The sequence below is a fragment of the Rhinatrema bivittatum genome, chromosome 5, assembly GCF_901001135.1.
Source record: "Rhinatrema bivittatum chromosome 5, aRhiBiv1.1, whole genome shotgun sequence".
In the NCBI taxonomy this organism is placed as follows: domain Eukaryota; kingdom Metazoa; phylum Chordata; class Amphibia; order Gymnophiona; family Rhinatrematidae; genus Rhinatrema; species Rhinatrema bivittatum.
The window spans coordinates 234,966,162-234,983,330 of NC_042619.1; the positions used below are offsets into that span (position 1 = coordinate 234,966,162).

Here is a 17,169-nt window from a genome sequence, read left to right on the forward strand (position 1 = left end):
GGGAAAATGGCATCACACCCAAACGCACGCAAGATGGCGCCGCCAGATGCCACATGGAGAGTCCACTGAGCCAAAAACGGGGCCTAGCCCATCGGGGGGGGGGGGGGGGGGGGGCTGCTCGGAAGCCCCGTTCCTTGCCTGAACGAAGATCAGGAACAAAGTCGGTACTGCGTGCTGAGCAAGGAGACCAGAGGAAAGACTTACCAAAGCCCTTCCACATCTCTGGATTGGAGGAATTCTTCTCTATTTACCTGATCTCAGCACTTACTGGCTGTGTACAGAGACAGTCTCTGGCTGTGGGGGGAGAGGGCTTTAGCCTTCACCACCGCGCTCGGCTTCTGCACCCACTGCCTTTCAGCTGCTTCAGCAGCTAAGTCCACGCCGGGAACCTGCTACCGGACCAAGGCACACCTCTGAAATCACCTCAGGAATTCTCAACCGGGGGAGGGACCCTTATGTATCACCGCAGGAGAGCGGGACTATCTTCCTTTAAAGGTGAAGGTAAAAATTTCTCTTTGGATTAGTGCTGCAATCCCGCTAAGACTGTGCTAATGTGGGGATAGCGTCCACATCTGCTAAGGAGACTGAGAGATACTGAAGAGCTGAGGTCACTGCAGGGGTATATCTAGGGTGACGTCTGCTTTGAAATCTGACTCGGTCTCCCATCTGCCAGCAGAGGAACACATAACCTACTGGTCCTCAGTCCATCTGGCTACACACTAGGAAAGAGGAAAGGAGGAATTAGATTCAGACACAAAGCAACAAAGATATTGAATTTGACGGTCTGAGAAAACAAACACAGGGGTAACTTGCTGATGCAGCTTTACTACCCTTAACCAATAAGCCTGAAACTTTTGATGCAACTCTAACATTGCTATCTGCTTCTACGGCAGAAGGTAACAGGGAATTGGACTCAAACAGCAAGCAACAAGGGCCCTGCCTTTGACAGTCTGGGAAACTGGCAAGTATGGGGGTAACTTGTATGGCACGGCAGAAACTACTATGAGCTTCCTGAGCAGACTGGATGGACCATTGGTCCTTTTCTGTCGTCATTTCTATGTTTCTAGGATATTTTAACAAAGCAGTCAATTTGGACATTCCTAACAGTTAAACCTGTGAAGCAGCATTTCTAGGGATATAACACTATGTCCCAACAAATCAGATTAGAATGTTCCATTTAAGTTCATGTAGTTACCTTGGAAATACATGAATCTTAAAACCAGTGCTTTACTTGGCTGTTTGACATGCCTGTGAGGTATACTGTGAGACACAGGGATCAAAGCTAGAAATGCAATTACTGAAATGAAAGCGAATTGTTCTAATGCTTGGGAAAAGCATGAATTGTAGTGGTAAAAACTGCTAAAGTGTGGATAACTTGCTTGATTCTAAAGTTTGTGATATCACATTAGTATCTTTACCTTGCCATATTAACAAGGATAAAATGGAATTGTCAAAAAATACATCTTTCATCCATCTGCAACTAAAGGTCACCTTATAGCAGTCATTGTAATGTGTAGTAGCAAACTACGTACCTCACTTTTATACCGGTCCTTTTCAATAGTGCATGCGTCCAGTTGTCTGAAAACATTGTCAAGTTGTACAGCCATTTCATCTATGTCATGATTATTATTTTCTCCATTTTGGTTTGAAGCACATTTACTGCATTCAGATTTCAAGTTTTGGAGTGTGGCACACTGCATTTTCAAGCTTTCTACCTCCTTCATGGCCTGCTCATATAGTGAAGTCATCTCCTCCAGCTGGGCCACATCACTTCCAGCAACCTTTTCTAAACTTGGGTCCGTCTCTGTGGCCTGATTGCAAAATTCTTTTTTCACGTACTTGTTATGCATTTCCACTAGCTGCTGTTCCAGTCGTTTCATGTCTAGTGTTAGCATGTCACACCGTGTTCTGTAATTGTCTCTTTCTTGGTCAACTAAGAGCAGTTGTTTTTCTAGTTCATAGACTTCAGCTGTTGTGTCTAGAGCAGAGTGGGTAGAATCTATCATGTTTTGTTGCCTCTCTGATGCAGCCACTGAGCTGTTCTGCTCAGTGCACGTATTCTCTTCTTTTTTAATAAGGAGCAGATTATTATCCGTTTGTGTTGCTATAGTTAACTGTTCACATTTTACAACCATCTTAGCCTCACCATCTGGCTGGATGTCATGGAAGCTTTCCATTGGAATGGGACCTTCCGTCACATCTACCTGCTTTTTGGTCTCAAGCCTTGATGCATCACAATCCGCTTTGGGTTTGGGAGTGCTGTTCTCCTCCAGAATGATGACATCTGCATCATCACCATCACCATCTTCGAGGACAATGAGCTCATGAAAGTCCTTCTCATTTAACTTTGCTTTCTTAGTGGACACTGGCGTACTGTTGCTGCTAGAAAGTGGGCGTTTATTGCTGTAGGAATAGAAAGACACTTCTCTTGCAATTAACTTGCATAAGACATAACAGATTTACCCTGATAAAATCTGAAAAACATAGGCCTTATCACATGAAAGGCTTTATCTACAGACTTGAACAGTCTACTATTAAACATTCGCATGTAATATTTCACCTTTGTCCTACCTCTAACTACTATGTGGTATCTTAGCATCTTATGATTTGTCTTGTTCTGGGCCTATTTAAATCATTAGGGTATAAATATACACATGATAAATCAAGCTCTTTTTATATAATTAATTTACAAAACTATGCTAAAACTTGAATGAATGAAAGTTACCCTCCTGTAATAAAAGTCATTGCAACAGAAAAGTGTGTTCATGTTTTTTTAATTTTTATTTAAGAGATGCCCCAATGCAGAAGGGCAGTCATTGCCTGATGTTAGTTCAAGGAAATAAAATATGCAAAACCCCACAATCTTTAGTTTATGATGCAGTATCTGAATGCATTAAAGGAGGAAACAAGTCCTCTTTAATCAGCTCACCAGATGTGAAGTCCTTCAGCAGTCCCAGAGGTTATTAGCTCAAAAGTCTTATTTTCACATAGTTATACTGGCAGTATGGTATGTACCCAACTTACCAATATCTAAACTAAAAGATGGACATAGCTCAGGAAGATGTTCCCAGCACATGACTCATAATCTACTTAAGTGTTGTCACTGACCTGTAACTGTCAAAAATAGACTGAGGTGAAGACATGATCTGAACAGCACTTGTGGTGTTAGATATTGATGCAAAGTTACTTGAGGTCACGGTTGGGCAAGATTTTGTGACAGACTCCATTCCACCTATTAAGGATCGCAGTGAAAGATCTTTATTTGGAGAGACAGTGGACCATTTTGCCACAAAGTTTCCCACAGGACTCTGTACAGAAGGAGATATTTTACAATATTTGATATTAATGAGGGAAAAAAAATACCAATATGGCTTAAAAGCAGCTTTTCAGAAATCTGACAGGCTCTCTTATTGATATACAAAGCTAAACATTTGGAGCTAAAATTACTTAAGTAAAAGTATTTTTTTGCTTTGTATTGCTAAGATTCCAAAATATTGGAGACAGTTTATTCTTCCTCAGCATCATAACCACCTCAGAACAAGCACTAATAGGAATTTTAATCTGTTAAGATAGGGCCCATCAGGTTTTGGAGGAAAGACTTGATTTCAAGAATTTTTTTAATTAAAAAAACAAAACAAAAGAAAAAACAAAAAAATCTAACACCACTGTCTTTACCAAAACCTTTTTCCAATCAAACTGTTGCCATCAACAGTGGCCCACTCATATCTGAAAATGAGAAATTACTACTTACCTGGTCATTTCCTTTTCTTTAGGACAGTTAGATGAATCCAGAACAAGTGGGTTATGCACCTCTTCCAACAGATTGAGACTGAGCAAGTTAACGACACAGTATATATACACCCCTGCAGCGACATCAGCCTGCCAGTATTCTCTTCAAAAGCAACTGCGGACAGACTAGCAATTGATTAAACAGATAACCATTTTAATACTCAGCCAACAGGCAACACTGAGTTCAGACAAGAATGTAATTAACATTAGTCTAGGAGGGGGGGTTGGGGGGGTACTTAGAGGTCCATATTGGTTTCTATGAATGTATGGTAGCCCTTCTGGACCAGAGTCAGCCATTCATGAGAAGTTTCTTTCATATACCAATATGGCGGGGATAGTTTTCTATGTAGGGAGTTACTTATGAAAACCAGCAATGCTACGGTTTTCTAAGTATTATGTCAAACTTAACTTTTGTTTATGGTTCAGTATCTTGTAACCTGTTATAATTTGAAATGATGTTTGGTGTAGTTTGTACATATTTTAATAAAAATGTTCTAAACTACTAACACAAGTCTATGGACTGGACAAACACCAGTAATCCCTATAACACATAGCTATGGAGGACGACCATAATACAACCATTTGGTAGCCAAGGGAGGGAAGCTGGATTCATCTGACTGTCCTAAAGAAAAGGAAAGTATCAGCTAAGTAGTAATTTCTCATTTCTTAGCGCCCAGGCAAATGAGTCCAGAACAAGTGAGATGTAACCAAGCTACTCCCGAATAGGGCAGGAGGCTGTCCGCGGTCCAGTCAAAACTGCACTTGCAAAGGCTGTGCCCTCCCGGGCTTGCATATCCAGACGATAATACTGGAAAAAGTGTGTAACGAGGACCATGTCGCAGCTCGGCAAATGTTGACAGACAACATCTTCACTTCTACCCATGACAATGCCTGAGCCCTAGTGGAATGAGCCCTAACCTGAGAAGGTAAACAGCTTTCCAGCATCAATGTATGCAGCTGTGACTACCTCCTTAATCCAATGAACAATGGTAGCTATAAGGCCAGCTGTCCCTGCCTAGTACCAACATGAAGGACAAACAGGCAATCCATCTTCCATAAAGGTTTAGTAACCACCAGATACCGGACAATATGTCTCTTGACATCCAAGTGTCGCAACAGACGATACTCTTCTACATCTTTCTCTTTGTCCAGAGAGTGCAGGAAGATGGACTGATTCAAGTGAAAGTCAGTGACCACCTCTGGTAGAAAAGGAACAGTATACAGCTGTACTGCCCCTGGAGACACCCGGAGGAACGGCTCCTGGCAAGACAAAGTCTGCAGTTCAGAAACCCTATATGCAGTACAAACTGCCACAAGAAACACCATTTTCAAGATCAGTACCCACAAGTTCAGTTAAGCATCGTTCTAAACGAAGGACCAGCTAAGAAATCCAATACCAAATTAAGACTCCATAAGGGCACCGAAAACCGCAAAGGACGATGAAGATGTTTCACTCCTTTCAGGAAACGGGCCATATCAAGATGAGCCGACAAGGATCCACCATTTCCACCATTCACCTGACCTCTGAAACAGGCGAGAGCTGCTACTTGTACCTTTAAGGAACTGACGGCCAAGTATATCTTGCAAAAATTCCAAAATGGGTGGGATGCTGACTGACACCAGGCCTCAAACATTCGCCAAACCCACACAGACTAAGGAAGTGGAGAACTTTCTAGCTCTCAACAAGTTGGAAATCACTGCCGCAAAGTATCCACGTTTCAGCAAGCGAGCCCTTTCAAGGGCCATACCATAAGGCAAAATAGAGCCAGATCTTCGTGAAAAATAGGACCCTGTCGCAACAGATCCCTGTGCGCCAGAAGCCAAAAGGGGCGATTCCGCTAGGAGCCACCACAGATCCACATACCACGGTCTCCTGGGACAATCTGGAGCAACCAAGAGCACCATCCCTTTGTGACACTCAATCCCTTGGACTAATCTGCCTAACATGGGCCATGGAGGAAAGGCATACAGCAACTTGGCTTCAGGCCACTCCTGCACCAAGGCATCTATCGCCAACAACTTTGGATCTCTCCTACGGCTGAAGAATTGGGGAACTTTCTCATTGCGAGAAGTAGCCAGCAGGGCTAAATACGGGAGACCCCAGCGATCCAGAATCAGCTGAAACACCTTGTTTGATAGCACCCATTCTCCTGGATCCAGACCTTCCCTACTGAGAAAGTCTGCTCTTACATTGTCTTTTCCTGCTATATGTGAGGCTGCGATCTGCAAATGTAGTTCGGCCCATTCCATAATATGATCTATCTCCTGCGACACTTGTTGGCTCTTGTTTCCTCCCTGCCAATTTATGTAAGCCACAGCTGTGTTGTCAGACATTATATCCTGTTGCCAAACTGCAAACATACAAGCCAAACTGCCCTGGCTTCCAAACAATTGATGTTCCAGAGAGACTCTTCTGCATCCCAGTGCCCTTGCGCTGTCAGCTCCTGACAGTGAGCTCCCCAACCATGGAGGCTCGCATCCATCATCAGTACTAGCCAGTCAGGTGGCGCCAGGGAAAATCCCTTCCTTAGGTGATCCGGCTGAAGCCACCACTGCAGTCAGGAGGAGATCTCCATCAGCAGATGAAGCTGAATTGAATAGTCCAGATACTGCGTGTTCCACTGAGACAACCGAGAGCGCTGATGAGGACGCATATGCGCTCTCGCCCAGGGTGCAACTTCCAGGGCTGTTGCCATTAAACCAAGTACCTGCAGGTAGGACCAGAATATTCATCAATAGACATAGCTGTACCATCAACTTCTGAATACGAGCTTCCGGCAAGAAAACCTTGCCCTGCTTTGTATCGAACCGAACCCCAAGGTATTCAAACAACTAAGCAGGCTGAAGACTGCTCTTGACCAGGTTCACAACCCAGCTGAGCTCCTGCAACAGGGAGATCACCTTGCGGGTCACTAGGCAGTTCTCCTCCAGTGACATTTATTTAACAGCTTTTTTATACCAGTATTCGTGGGTACATCATATCTGTTTACATAGAAATAAATGAAATACATAAAACAGGGGAGGGGAGCAGATGAAGAAAGAATATGTAAAGAGGGAAAAGTGAGAAGTAAAGGGATAGTAATTAACAATTGAGGCGAACAGTAAACTGCATTATACAATATAACCAGGTAAATAAATTAACAAAGGGGATAGGGAGAAGCATGGGTAGGGGAGCAACTAAAATTAACTAACAACTATAGTGAACAGGAAAAACTGCATTATTCAATATAACTAGACATATAACTTAAGGGGGTAGCGGGTATAGGGGTAACTAATAGGAAAAATAAGAAGGAGCAGGGGGGAGTCTAAAGAGAGAATACTAGGGGGAGGGGAGGGGAGGGCGAGAGGGAGAAGCATATTTAGATGATTTAGCTTGAATCAGCCAGTCATCCAAATATGGGTGTAGTAGGATCCCATTCTCTCTCAATTCTGCCACCATTACCTTGGTTGAGGTCCTGGGAAAGGTGGCCAGACCAAAACGCAGTGCCCGAAACTGATAATGACATCCCAGAACTGTGAAACGCAGAAAGCATTGATGCTGTAGATGAATGGGAATGTGAAGGTACGCTTTGGACAGGTCCAAAGAGGTCAGAAATTCCAACTGTACAGCCATTATCACTGAGAGCAAGGTCTCCATGCGAAAGTGCGTCACCCACAGATGATGGTTGACAATCTTGAGATCCAAAATGTGATGAAAGGATCCCGCTTTCTTGGGCACAACAAAATAAATTGAGTGTAGCCCCATATTTTCTTGAAATGTGGGCATCTGAATCACATCCCTCAGAGTGAGGAACATTACCAGTATATCCTCCACTGCCTGCTTCTTCTGCGGGGAGTGGCAGGGAGAGACCATGAACAGGTCCTGAGGAAGACTGCAAAACTCCAGCACATATCCTTCTTGTACCACTTCCAGGTCCCATTGACCCGATGTGATCTCGACCCACCTCTGATAAAAGACAGAAAGGCGTCCCCTTATTTCCTGCTCCTGGGGGTGGGTTGGCAAATCTTCATTGAGCGGCTCGGGACGATTCACTACCCAAGCCCATGCCCCTTATGGACTGTCTGGAACGAAAGAACTGAGACCTACCAAAAGGTTGAGTCTTCTGAAAGGTTGCTCCTCTATAGAGTCAAACGCTTGGGTCCCCTAGCATGACCTCTGTTTCTTATCTTCCGGTAATCAAGGAACCGGTGATTCGCCCCACTTACTGTCCAGTTTCTCCAACTCGCTCCCAAACAAGAGTGAACCTTTAAATGGCAATTTCGTGAGGTTAGCCTTGGATGTTGCATCAGCTGCCCAATTTCTCAGCCATTACCGACGCCTGGCCACTATTACTGAAGCCACCCCTCTGGCTGAGGTATGAACCAAACCGCAGCCTGCATCTGCCAAGAAGGTGGCCGCTGGTTGCATAACTGCCCTGGAATTTACCCGAGACAACAACCTCTTGAGAGAGAAGTAAACAAGAGCTAGCCAACAGGGAACAACAAGAAGCTATTTGCAAAGTCATTGTCACCATTTCAAATGCCTACTTAAGGATAGCTTCACTCCTCCTATTGTGTACATCACTCCAAGGCTGTTCCTCCCTCCATGGGGATAGTCGTCTGCTTGGAGACTGTACATACAAGTGCATCCACTTTTGGAAAACACTCTCTCACCACCGGATCAGAGTACAGGCCTTCCAAAATCCAACCTCCTTTGAAATTAGCCTCTGGGGCGCCCCACTCAAGATCAATCAATTCTTGAATGGCCTCAATCACAGGGAAAAAACTAGATGCTTTACGCAGAGAAACCAAAATAGGATTCTTCTTTGGCTCAGACATGGAATTTGCCCCAGGTACTTCCAGCATTTTCAAGGTCTGGGAAATCAGGGCTGGCAGTTCATCTCTATGGAAGAACCACAGCATAGTCCTATACAGTTCTAATCCTGGAGGAATTTCACCATCCTCAAGACAGTCAGGATCTGCATCATCATCCGTGCCATCCGAATCTCAATTGGGTAGTCCTAGTGCTTCTCTACGAGTACTCCAGCGCTTATCAGTAGGTCCAGGCAAGGTTTGCACCTGCGACTCTGTCCTGGGAGCATTGGACGGGGCTGAGGACTGCACTTTAAGAAAGGATTGCAATCCCTGGAAAAATTCTACTCCAGAAAATGTAGAAATATCCAGACCAGGAGGTACCTGAGGTATACTCACTGAGCTGCCTTCCCCTGCTGAAGAAACAGTTAGGGGAGTTCCAAAATCAGGTGCCCCACCTGAAAAGTCTTTACCCAGACCTACATCTGGCTGGGAAGAAGCTCTGGCACAAGTCAGTGGGCACTCCTGGTTGAGATGCTCGAATATGACAGGCAGTGCAAAGAGAAAAGTGTTTAGGTTTCTTAGATATGGGCGCCATTAGACCAGTAGCATGCTGATTGGCGACTGGAAGCATGCATCCAGCTTTTTTTTGTGTCCAAAAATTCTAGGCATCCAAAAATTAGATGTCTGAATGCCTAGACATTCCTAGGATAGGCACTGTAAAAAATAAATAAATAATACAATAAAATAAAAATAAGTGCACAGCAGCACTCAACTTGTGCGCACAGATAAGCAGACGGCCACTTAAGGTGTCACTTAACTTGGATGCACAGATTACTAGGCCTGCCTAAGCATCCAAAAATTGGACACAACTTGGACACACAAACCGAACAGACAATCCTGTAGAGGGCAGCCTCAAGAACATTCGCAAAATGCCATTGAGGCCTACCACGAAGTGTAAAGCGAAAAGCCTCAGAGCAGGGCCTAACCTACAAAAGCTGCTCAACCTGCCAGGATGCCCATGTCCCTTGACCACCCATGGAGCAGGACGAATGTCAGAACAGCATGCCGAGCACAGAGACCTGGGGGGGGGGGGGGGGGTAGGGAAGGAAGAAGCCCTAAAGCACAAAACCCTCTTCATCTGTCTGGTTTTTTTTTCTTTGTTTTGTTTTTTTAATTTACCTGAGCTTAGCCTTACCTGGCTGAGTACAGAGATGGTCTCCCACTGTAGGGGGAGACGGCATTTGCAGTTGCGCTCGGCTTCCTGCATCCCGCTGCCTTTCAGCTGCTTAACAGCTAAGTCCACACCAGCGGAAAAAACAGCTACCGGACCAAGGCACTCATCTGATGGACCACGGAAATCACCTCAAGAATTTTCAACTGGAGGAAGGACCTTTTTGGTATCATCGCAAAAGAGTGGGGCGAATTTACTTTCCTTATTTTTCTTTTTTTAAATTGAAGTAATCCCCAGTAGGGAGATGCACATCCATCTGCTGGAGACTGAAAACACTGGCAAGCCGTCACTGCAGGGGTATCTATGCTGTGACATCAGTTTGCTCTGTTTCCATCTGCTGGTAGAGGTGCATAACCCATGTGTTCTGGTTTCATCTGACTGGACGCTAAGAAACCAATTGTTTACACAACTATAAACATATTACTAAAGTTCCTTATTGACCATCTCATGGAACAAAAGTTACGATTTAACTTTACCAAGATGGTTAACCAACAACATACTTTCACACTTTCCACTTCCACCCTTTCTGCTCTTCACATGTTTGCAGGCAGTGTGTTTTGGGGGGTGATGGAGAGATGAGTTTGTGAAAGTGGTGTGATGTGTGAGTGGATGGAGTGTCATAATAGAGTTTGTGGTGGGTATGTGGAGAAGATAAGTGTTGCACATGGTTGTGAAGGAATGTTTTTGTAGGGCGAGTTCCTGGGAGAGATTAGGTTTTGAGGGGTTTGGAGTGATGTGACAGTTTGTGGTGGTAGTGTGGTTTTTTTTTATAGAGTTTGAGGCGTATGGTGCATTGTAGGTGGTGGCACTGTCAATGATGTGAGTATGCGGTGGGTGATTGGTGTGACAGGGTTTGCAATGGTGTGGGTGGTTGTGTAGGGTACATTGGGGGTGAATGGGTGATGAGTGATGGTATCAGTAGGAGTGGGTGTGGAGAATCACTTAACAGTGGCCATGGAGGGTTGCATGCAGGTGGGAATGTGTGAAGAGATGTCAGAGGAAAGGTTTCTGTGCTATGTATTGGTAAGGAGGTGGCAAATGGGTAGTGGAAATCATGTAAAGTGGGGATTGTCTGTGACAGGGGTGTGGGGAAAGCATGGAAAGGTGTGTGTGTGGGGGGGGTAGTATAGGAGTGTTGGCACTTTTTTCCCTGCAAACTCCATGATGTCATCCTCTGTCTGTTTATTTTCTCACCCTCTCTGCCTCCCTCCTGAACACTCTGTACTTGTCCCTCCTCTTCCTCCTTCCTCCACTCCCTTCAACACATGCACGGTTGTTTGCTAGTGGCTCAAGTTTCACAAGATTTGTGTACCTGCTCCTTCAGATTGTTGTGCTCATCTTCCTCTACATTCAGTCAGGCCAGTCCATTACACATGGGATGCACCAAAGCTATTCCCCTCTGTGGGTGGGAAGCTGCTACAGCCCCAAGCAACATAGCTGAAGCCACAGCGGCTTCCCCCCTAACTCTGACATCTAGACGATAATGACTGGAAAAAGTTAGGCAGAGATGACCAGGTTGTCACCCTATAAATCCAACAGCAACACCAGCTGGTTCTTCGCCACGAAGCAGCCTCACTCTCATGGAATGATCTCAAACCTGTTTTGATAAGGGCACCTCAGCCACTATAATCATTCTTTAATACAGGTCATCACTATAGTCCTAGAAGCTGCTTCACCCTTCCATACACCAGTATACAGCACAAAAATATGATCAAATTTTTGAAATTCAGTCTTGAGATACCTCAGAAGATGCAGAAGCGCATCCCTCTGCTTACTCAATGACAGTAAGGACAGACTAATTCATATGAAAACTGGATACTATATTCAGATGGAAAGAGGGCATCGTGCAAAGCTGTACCCTCTCCTGACTAACTGTTAAAAAGTATCTCTACAAGAAAGAGCCTGCAACTCCGCTACCCTTCATGCCAAACTGCAATCAGACACACAGTCTTCAATGTGAGCAAATACAGAGAAACACTCTTGAGAGGAATGAAACAAAGACTTGCCAAAAAAGACAACTAAATTCAGATCCCAAAAAAAACAAGATCTGGAGTGGTGGTCAAATGTGTTTAATACCTTGTAAAAAAAAAAAAAAAAAAAAAAAAAGAGACATCTGGAGGGCAGGAGTCAACCCTGAACCCATCCTCTATAGCAGTGATGGCCAACCTATGACAAGCGTGTCAGAGATGACACGCCAAGACTTTTTTGCTGACACACGCAGCGTTTTGTGGACTATCGCAGAGCCTTTTTTTTTTTTTTTTTTTTTTTTTAATCGGCTGCGCCGACCCTTTAAAACTAGTTTTTTATTATCCCCCCAATGCCCCCGGGCGCAGCGACAGGCAGATCGGCAAGGCCAAGAAAAAGATCGCGTTTAAACGCACTGATGCTCCTCCTCCTTCCTGCCTGTGCGTCCCCGGAAGTACACGTTGCCAGAGCCGCGTGGGCAGGAAGGAGGTGAAGCATCAGCACGTGCAGAAGTGGAGTGGTGTGAGAATGACTGGGTGTGTGAGCCTGCCTGGGTGTGTGTGTTTGTGTGTATGTGAGGGAGCCAGTGAGTGTGAGAGCATGAGTGTGTATGAGAAAATCCAGGGGAGTAAGAGTTTGTGTGTGTGGGGGGGGGATGGAGGGGGAGAGAGTGTTTTAATTGAAGATTTAGCCAATGAAATTCAGCAACAAAAAAGTCACTAAGCAGGTAAGGTAAAGAATTATTTGTTTTTGCTTTATTAATAAATACAGAACATATATTAAAATTATAACTTTTTGTTATTAATATTAGAGCTACAAATATCACAAAATTATGGATTTTTCTAGAAGTGACACACCACCCGAGTTATGCTCGGTTTTTTAATGAATTTTGACACACTGAGCGCCAAAGGCTGGCCATCACTGCTCTATAGCAAGAGAGCACCACTATCTGCACCTTGAAAGTAGAGAGTAAACTCTTGTCTAAGACCCTCCTGCAGAAAATACAAAACCTGGGAAATAGAGGCACAGTTAGATACCCAGCCATGTCCAGAACACCAATCCTCAAACACTTGCCACACAAACATAGGACAAAGTAGAAAACGTCCTGGCCTTCAAAAGTGTACGGATGAATAACCAGTCCACCATTTGCACACTTTACAGGGCCAAACCGAAAGATATAATCAAGTCAGATCCTCAAGAGACATCAGACCTGGCAAATCAAGTTCCCGAGAGGCGAGAAGTGAGAGGACAGTCGCACAACAGGCGTAATAGATCCGTATACCATGGTTTCTGGAGCCACCAGGACGACTAAGCCTGGATGTTCAGCAAACTTTTGAACCACCCTCACTATCATGGTCCATGGTGGAAACGCATACAGAGTTTCTGTTCTCAGTCAATTCTGTATTACAGCATTAATTTCAAAGGACTTCTGATCTTCTCCTGCGACTGAAAAGTCTGTGAACCTTCGCATTCTCACCTGTTACCATCAAAACCCATGAATGGCGGATACCACCTGATGATAATGGGGTCGAAAGCCCCATTGGAGAGAAATCACCCTCTGGAAATGAAGACAGGACCCCCATGCGCTCCTTGCAAGGCAGAAGGGGATCCTAGTGCTGAGGAGCCCTCTGTCCCTCCACTCTTGAAACAAAATGTTGAGATTACTTACCTGATAATCTCCTTTTCCTTAGTGTAGACAGATGGACTCAGAACAAGTGGGTATAGTGTGCTCGTGCTAGCAGTTGGAGACGGATCTGACGTCAGCACGGGTACATATACCCCCACAGGAAGTGAAGCAACTCAGTAATCTTCCTTGCAAAAGCTGTTATGGATATATGTGTACTGACGATCAATGAAATAGTGAAAACAGGATTCCCCTGACCGATTGATAGTAGCTGGAGACCGCCAGCATTCCCAACTGGAAGGCGTCGACACCTGGCAGAGGGGACGCTCTTATGTAAGAAAATGACATGGCTTACCTTGAATCGGTGAAACCCATGTACACCGGCAGCCGGGCGGGATGCTGAGTCCATCTGTCTACACTAAGGAAAAAGAGATTATCAGGTAAGTAATCTCAACATTTCCTAGCGTGTAGCCAGATGGACTCAGAACAAGTGGGATGTACAAAAGCTACTCCCGAACTGGGCGGGAGGCTGCCTGAGGACCGCGTAGGACTGCCCTCGCAAATGCTGTGTCCTCCCTGGCCTGGACATCCAGACGATAAAACCTGGAGAAGGTATGGAGGGAGGACCATGTCGCCGCTTTACATATTTCTGCGGGCGACAGCATCCTAGATTCTGCCCAAGATGCTGCTTGGGCTCTGGTAGAATGAGCCTTGACCTGTAGAGGTGGTGACTTCCCGGCCTCTACGTAGGCCGCTCTGATAACTTCTTTAATCCAGTGGGCGATGGTGGGCCGAGAGGCCGCTTCCTCTTGTTTCTTTCCGCTGTGAAGGACGAACAGATGGTCCGTCTTTCGTACGGCTTCTGTCATTTCCAGGTATCTGGGCAGCAATCTGCCGATGTCGAGATGGCGTAGCAAACGTCCTTCTTCTGATTTCTTCAAACCTGCCGTAGTTGGCAAGGATATCGTTTGGTTGATGTGAAATTGTGAGACTACTTTAGGTAAAAAGGAGGGAACCGTGCGAAGATGGATAGCCTCTGGAGTGATTCTGAGACAGGGATCACGGCAGGACAGTGCTTGTAGCTCCGAGATGCGGCGTGCTGAACACACAGCCAGCAAGAACACCATCTTCAAAGTTAGAGAATGGAGAGACAGGCCCCGGAGGGGTCTGAAGGTGGATCCTGCGAGGAAATTCAGAACTATGTTGAGGTTCCACAGAGGCAATGGCCACTTCAGTGGCGGACGAATGTGCTTGACTCCTTTCAGGAAGCGGGAAACATCTGGCTGCGTGGCAATAGTCTTGCCTTCCCTCCTGGGACCGTAGCAAGACAACGCAGCCACCTGAACCTTAATGGAGCTGAGGGAGAGACCCTTCTGAAGCCCATCCTGCAGGAAATCCAGAACAATAGGAATTGTGGTCGCATGTGGATCGGTGCCATGAGTGTCGCACCAGGCTTCAAATACTCTCCAGATCCTTATGTAGGTGAGGAATGTGGAAAACTTGCAAGCTCGGAGGAATGTATCTATCACCGGCTCTGAGTAACCTCTTTTCTTCAGTCTAGCCCTCTCAATGGCCAGACCGTAAGAGAGAATTGAGCTGGATCCTCGTGAAGGATGGGACCTTGACGTAGCAGGTCCCTGAGCGGAGGCAGGGGAAGAGGCTCCCCTGCCAGTAGTCTTCTCATGTCTGCGTACCAGGGTCTTCTAGGCCAGTCTGGTGCCACTAGAAGAACTAGGCCCCTGTGCCTCTGAATCTTGTGTATAAGGACACCCAGCAGGGGCCACGGAGGAAAGGCGTATAGCAGGGTCCCTTGGAGGCCATGGCTGAACCAGGGCGTCGATCCCATGAGAGAACGGATCTCGCTTGCGGCTGAAGTATCTGGGTACTTGAGCATTGGACCTGTCCGCTAGTAGGTCCATGTCCGGAGCCCCCACTGATCCACAATCATCTGGAAGGCTGTGGGGGACAGCTGCCATGCTCCCGGATTTAGGCTTTCCCTGCTGAGGAAGTCTGCCGCGGTGTTGTCCCTTCTGGCAATGTGGACGGCGGAGATGTCCTGGAGATTCGCCTCTGCCCAAGCCATCAGCGGGGCTATCTCTAGGGACACCTGTTGGCTTCTGGTTCCGCCCTTTCGGTTGATGTATGCCACTGTGGTGGCGTTGTTATACATCACTCTGAGTGCTCTGTTCCGCAGTCTGTGAGCAAATTGCAGGCAGGCCAACCGGACTGCCCGTGCCTCTAGTCTGTTGATGTTCCACCCCGACTCTTCTCTGTTCCACCGCCCTTGGGCGGTAAGCTCTTCGCAGTGTGCCCCCCATCCGCTCAGGCTGGCATCTGTGGTGAGCAGAGTCCACGTGGGGGAGGACATCTTCGACCCCCTGCTCGTGTGGTCAGACTGCAACCACCACCGTAGCTGGATCCGCACTCTGGCTGGTAGAGGGAGATGCACGGAGTAATTCCGGAAGCGGGGGCTCCATCGAGAGAGGAGGGAGCGTTGTAGAGGTCTCATATGGGCCCTTGCCCAAGGTACCACTTCCAGGGTGGATGCCATGAGACCGAGAACCTGCAGATAATCCCAAGCTATGGGCCGACTGGCTCCCATCAAGGACCATAGACGCGTCTGGAGTTTTAACCTTCTCTTGGTGGTGAGACTGACTTTGTCTGCCTGGGTGTCGAACTGGACTCCCAGGTATTCCAGTGATTGGGAAGGCTGTAGGCAACTCTTGTTTAGGTTGACTACCCATCCCAGGCTTTCCAGAAGAGCGATCACTCTGTTGGTTGCCAGATGGCTCTCCTCTCGTGATTTCGCCCTGATCAGCCAATCGTCTAGGTAGGGATGGACAAGGATTCCTTCCCGTCTGAGCGCTGCTACTACCACTAAGATCACCTTGGTGAAGGTCCGCGGCGCCGTGGCTAACCCGAAGGGCAAAGCCCGGAATTGGAAGTGTCATCCCAGAACCTTGAAGCGTAGGTAGCGCTGATGATCCTGATGGATAGGGATATGCAGGTAGGCTTCTGACAAGTCTAAGGCCGTGAGGAACTCCCCTGGCTGTACTGCGGTCTTGACTGAGCGCAGAGTTTCCATGCGAAACCTCGGGACCCTTAAGTATCGGTTGACCGACTTGAGGTCCAATACGGGCCGGAAAGTGCCCTCTTTCTTGGGTACCATGAAATAAATGGAATAGTGCCCAGAATCCATTTCCCATGCAGGTACTGGGATTATGGCTTTCAAGGACAGGAGCCTCGCCAGGGTAGCTTCCAATGCCGCCTTCTTGTGGATTGGACACGGAGATTCCACAAACCTGTCTGGAGGGATGTGATGGAAGTCCAGATAATACCCCCTCTCGGATGATGGTGAGGACCCACTGGTCCGACGTAATCTCGACCCATCTGGGGTAGAAGAGGGTTAACCTGCCCCATATGGCTCCGTCCCCCGGATGGATCGGCCGATTCTCATTGTGAGGTGCGGCCGGGACCTGAACCCGAGCCGGCTCCCCTCTTGTGCTGCTTGGTCCGAAAGGACTGGTTCCTGGCCTGAGGACGAGGTGCCTGGTAGCGACTCCTATAGGGAGTGAAGCGTTGGGAGCTTCTATCTCTGGAGGGCCTCGGAAAGGCGCGCTGGTTCCTCTTGGACCTGTCTTCCGGCAGTCGAGGTACTGGAAAGGCACCCCATGTGCTGGCCAGTTTATCTAGGTCACTGCCAAACAGGAGAGAACCCTTGAACGGCATTCTAGTGAGACGTGTCTTCGAAGGAGCATCAGCTGAC

The 17,169-nt window shown here is 46.7% G+C and overlaps 1 protein-coding gene across 2 annotated transcripts in view; it reads right to left on the bottom strand.

Annotated features, from left to right (window-relative positions):
* MORC3 (MORC family CW-type zinc finger 3) overlaps window positions 1–17,169 on the bottom strand; it is a 246,006-nt gene that overhangs the window by 24,635 nt on the left and 204,202 nt on the right. For both annotated transcript variants that reach the window (XM_029603483.1, XM_029603485.1), the window contains 2 exons: window positions 3,109–3,308; window positions 1,533–2,403 (listed from right to left, as the gene is read on the bottom strand). In XM_029603483.1, the coding sequence (XP_029459343.1) occupies window positions 1,533–2,403; window positions 3,109–3,308 (1,071 nt within the window). The remainder of the gene's footprint in view (window positions 1–1,532; window positions 2,404–3,108; window positions 3,309–17,169) is intronic.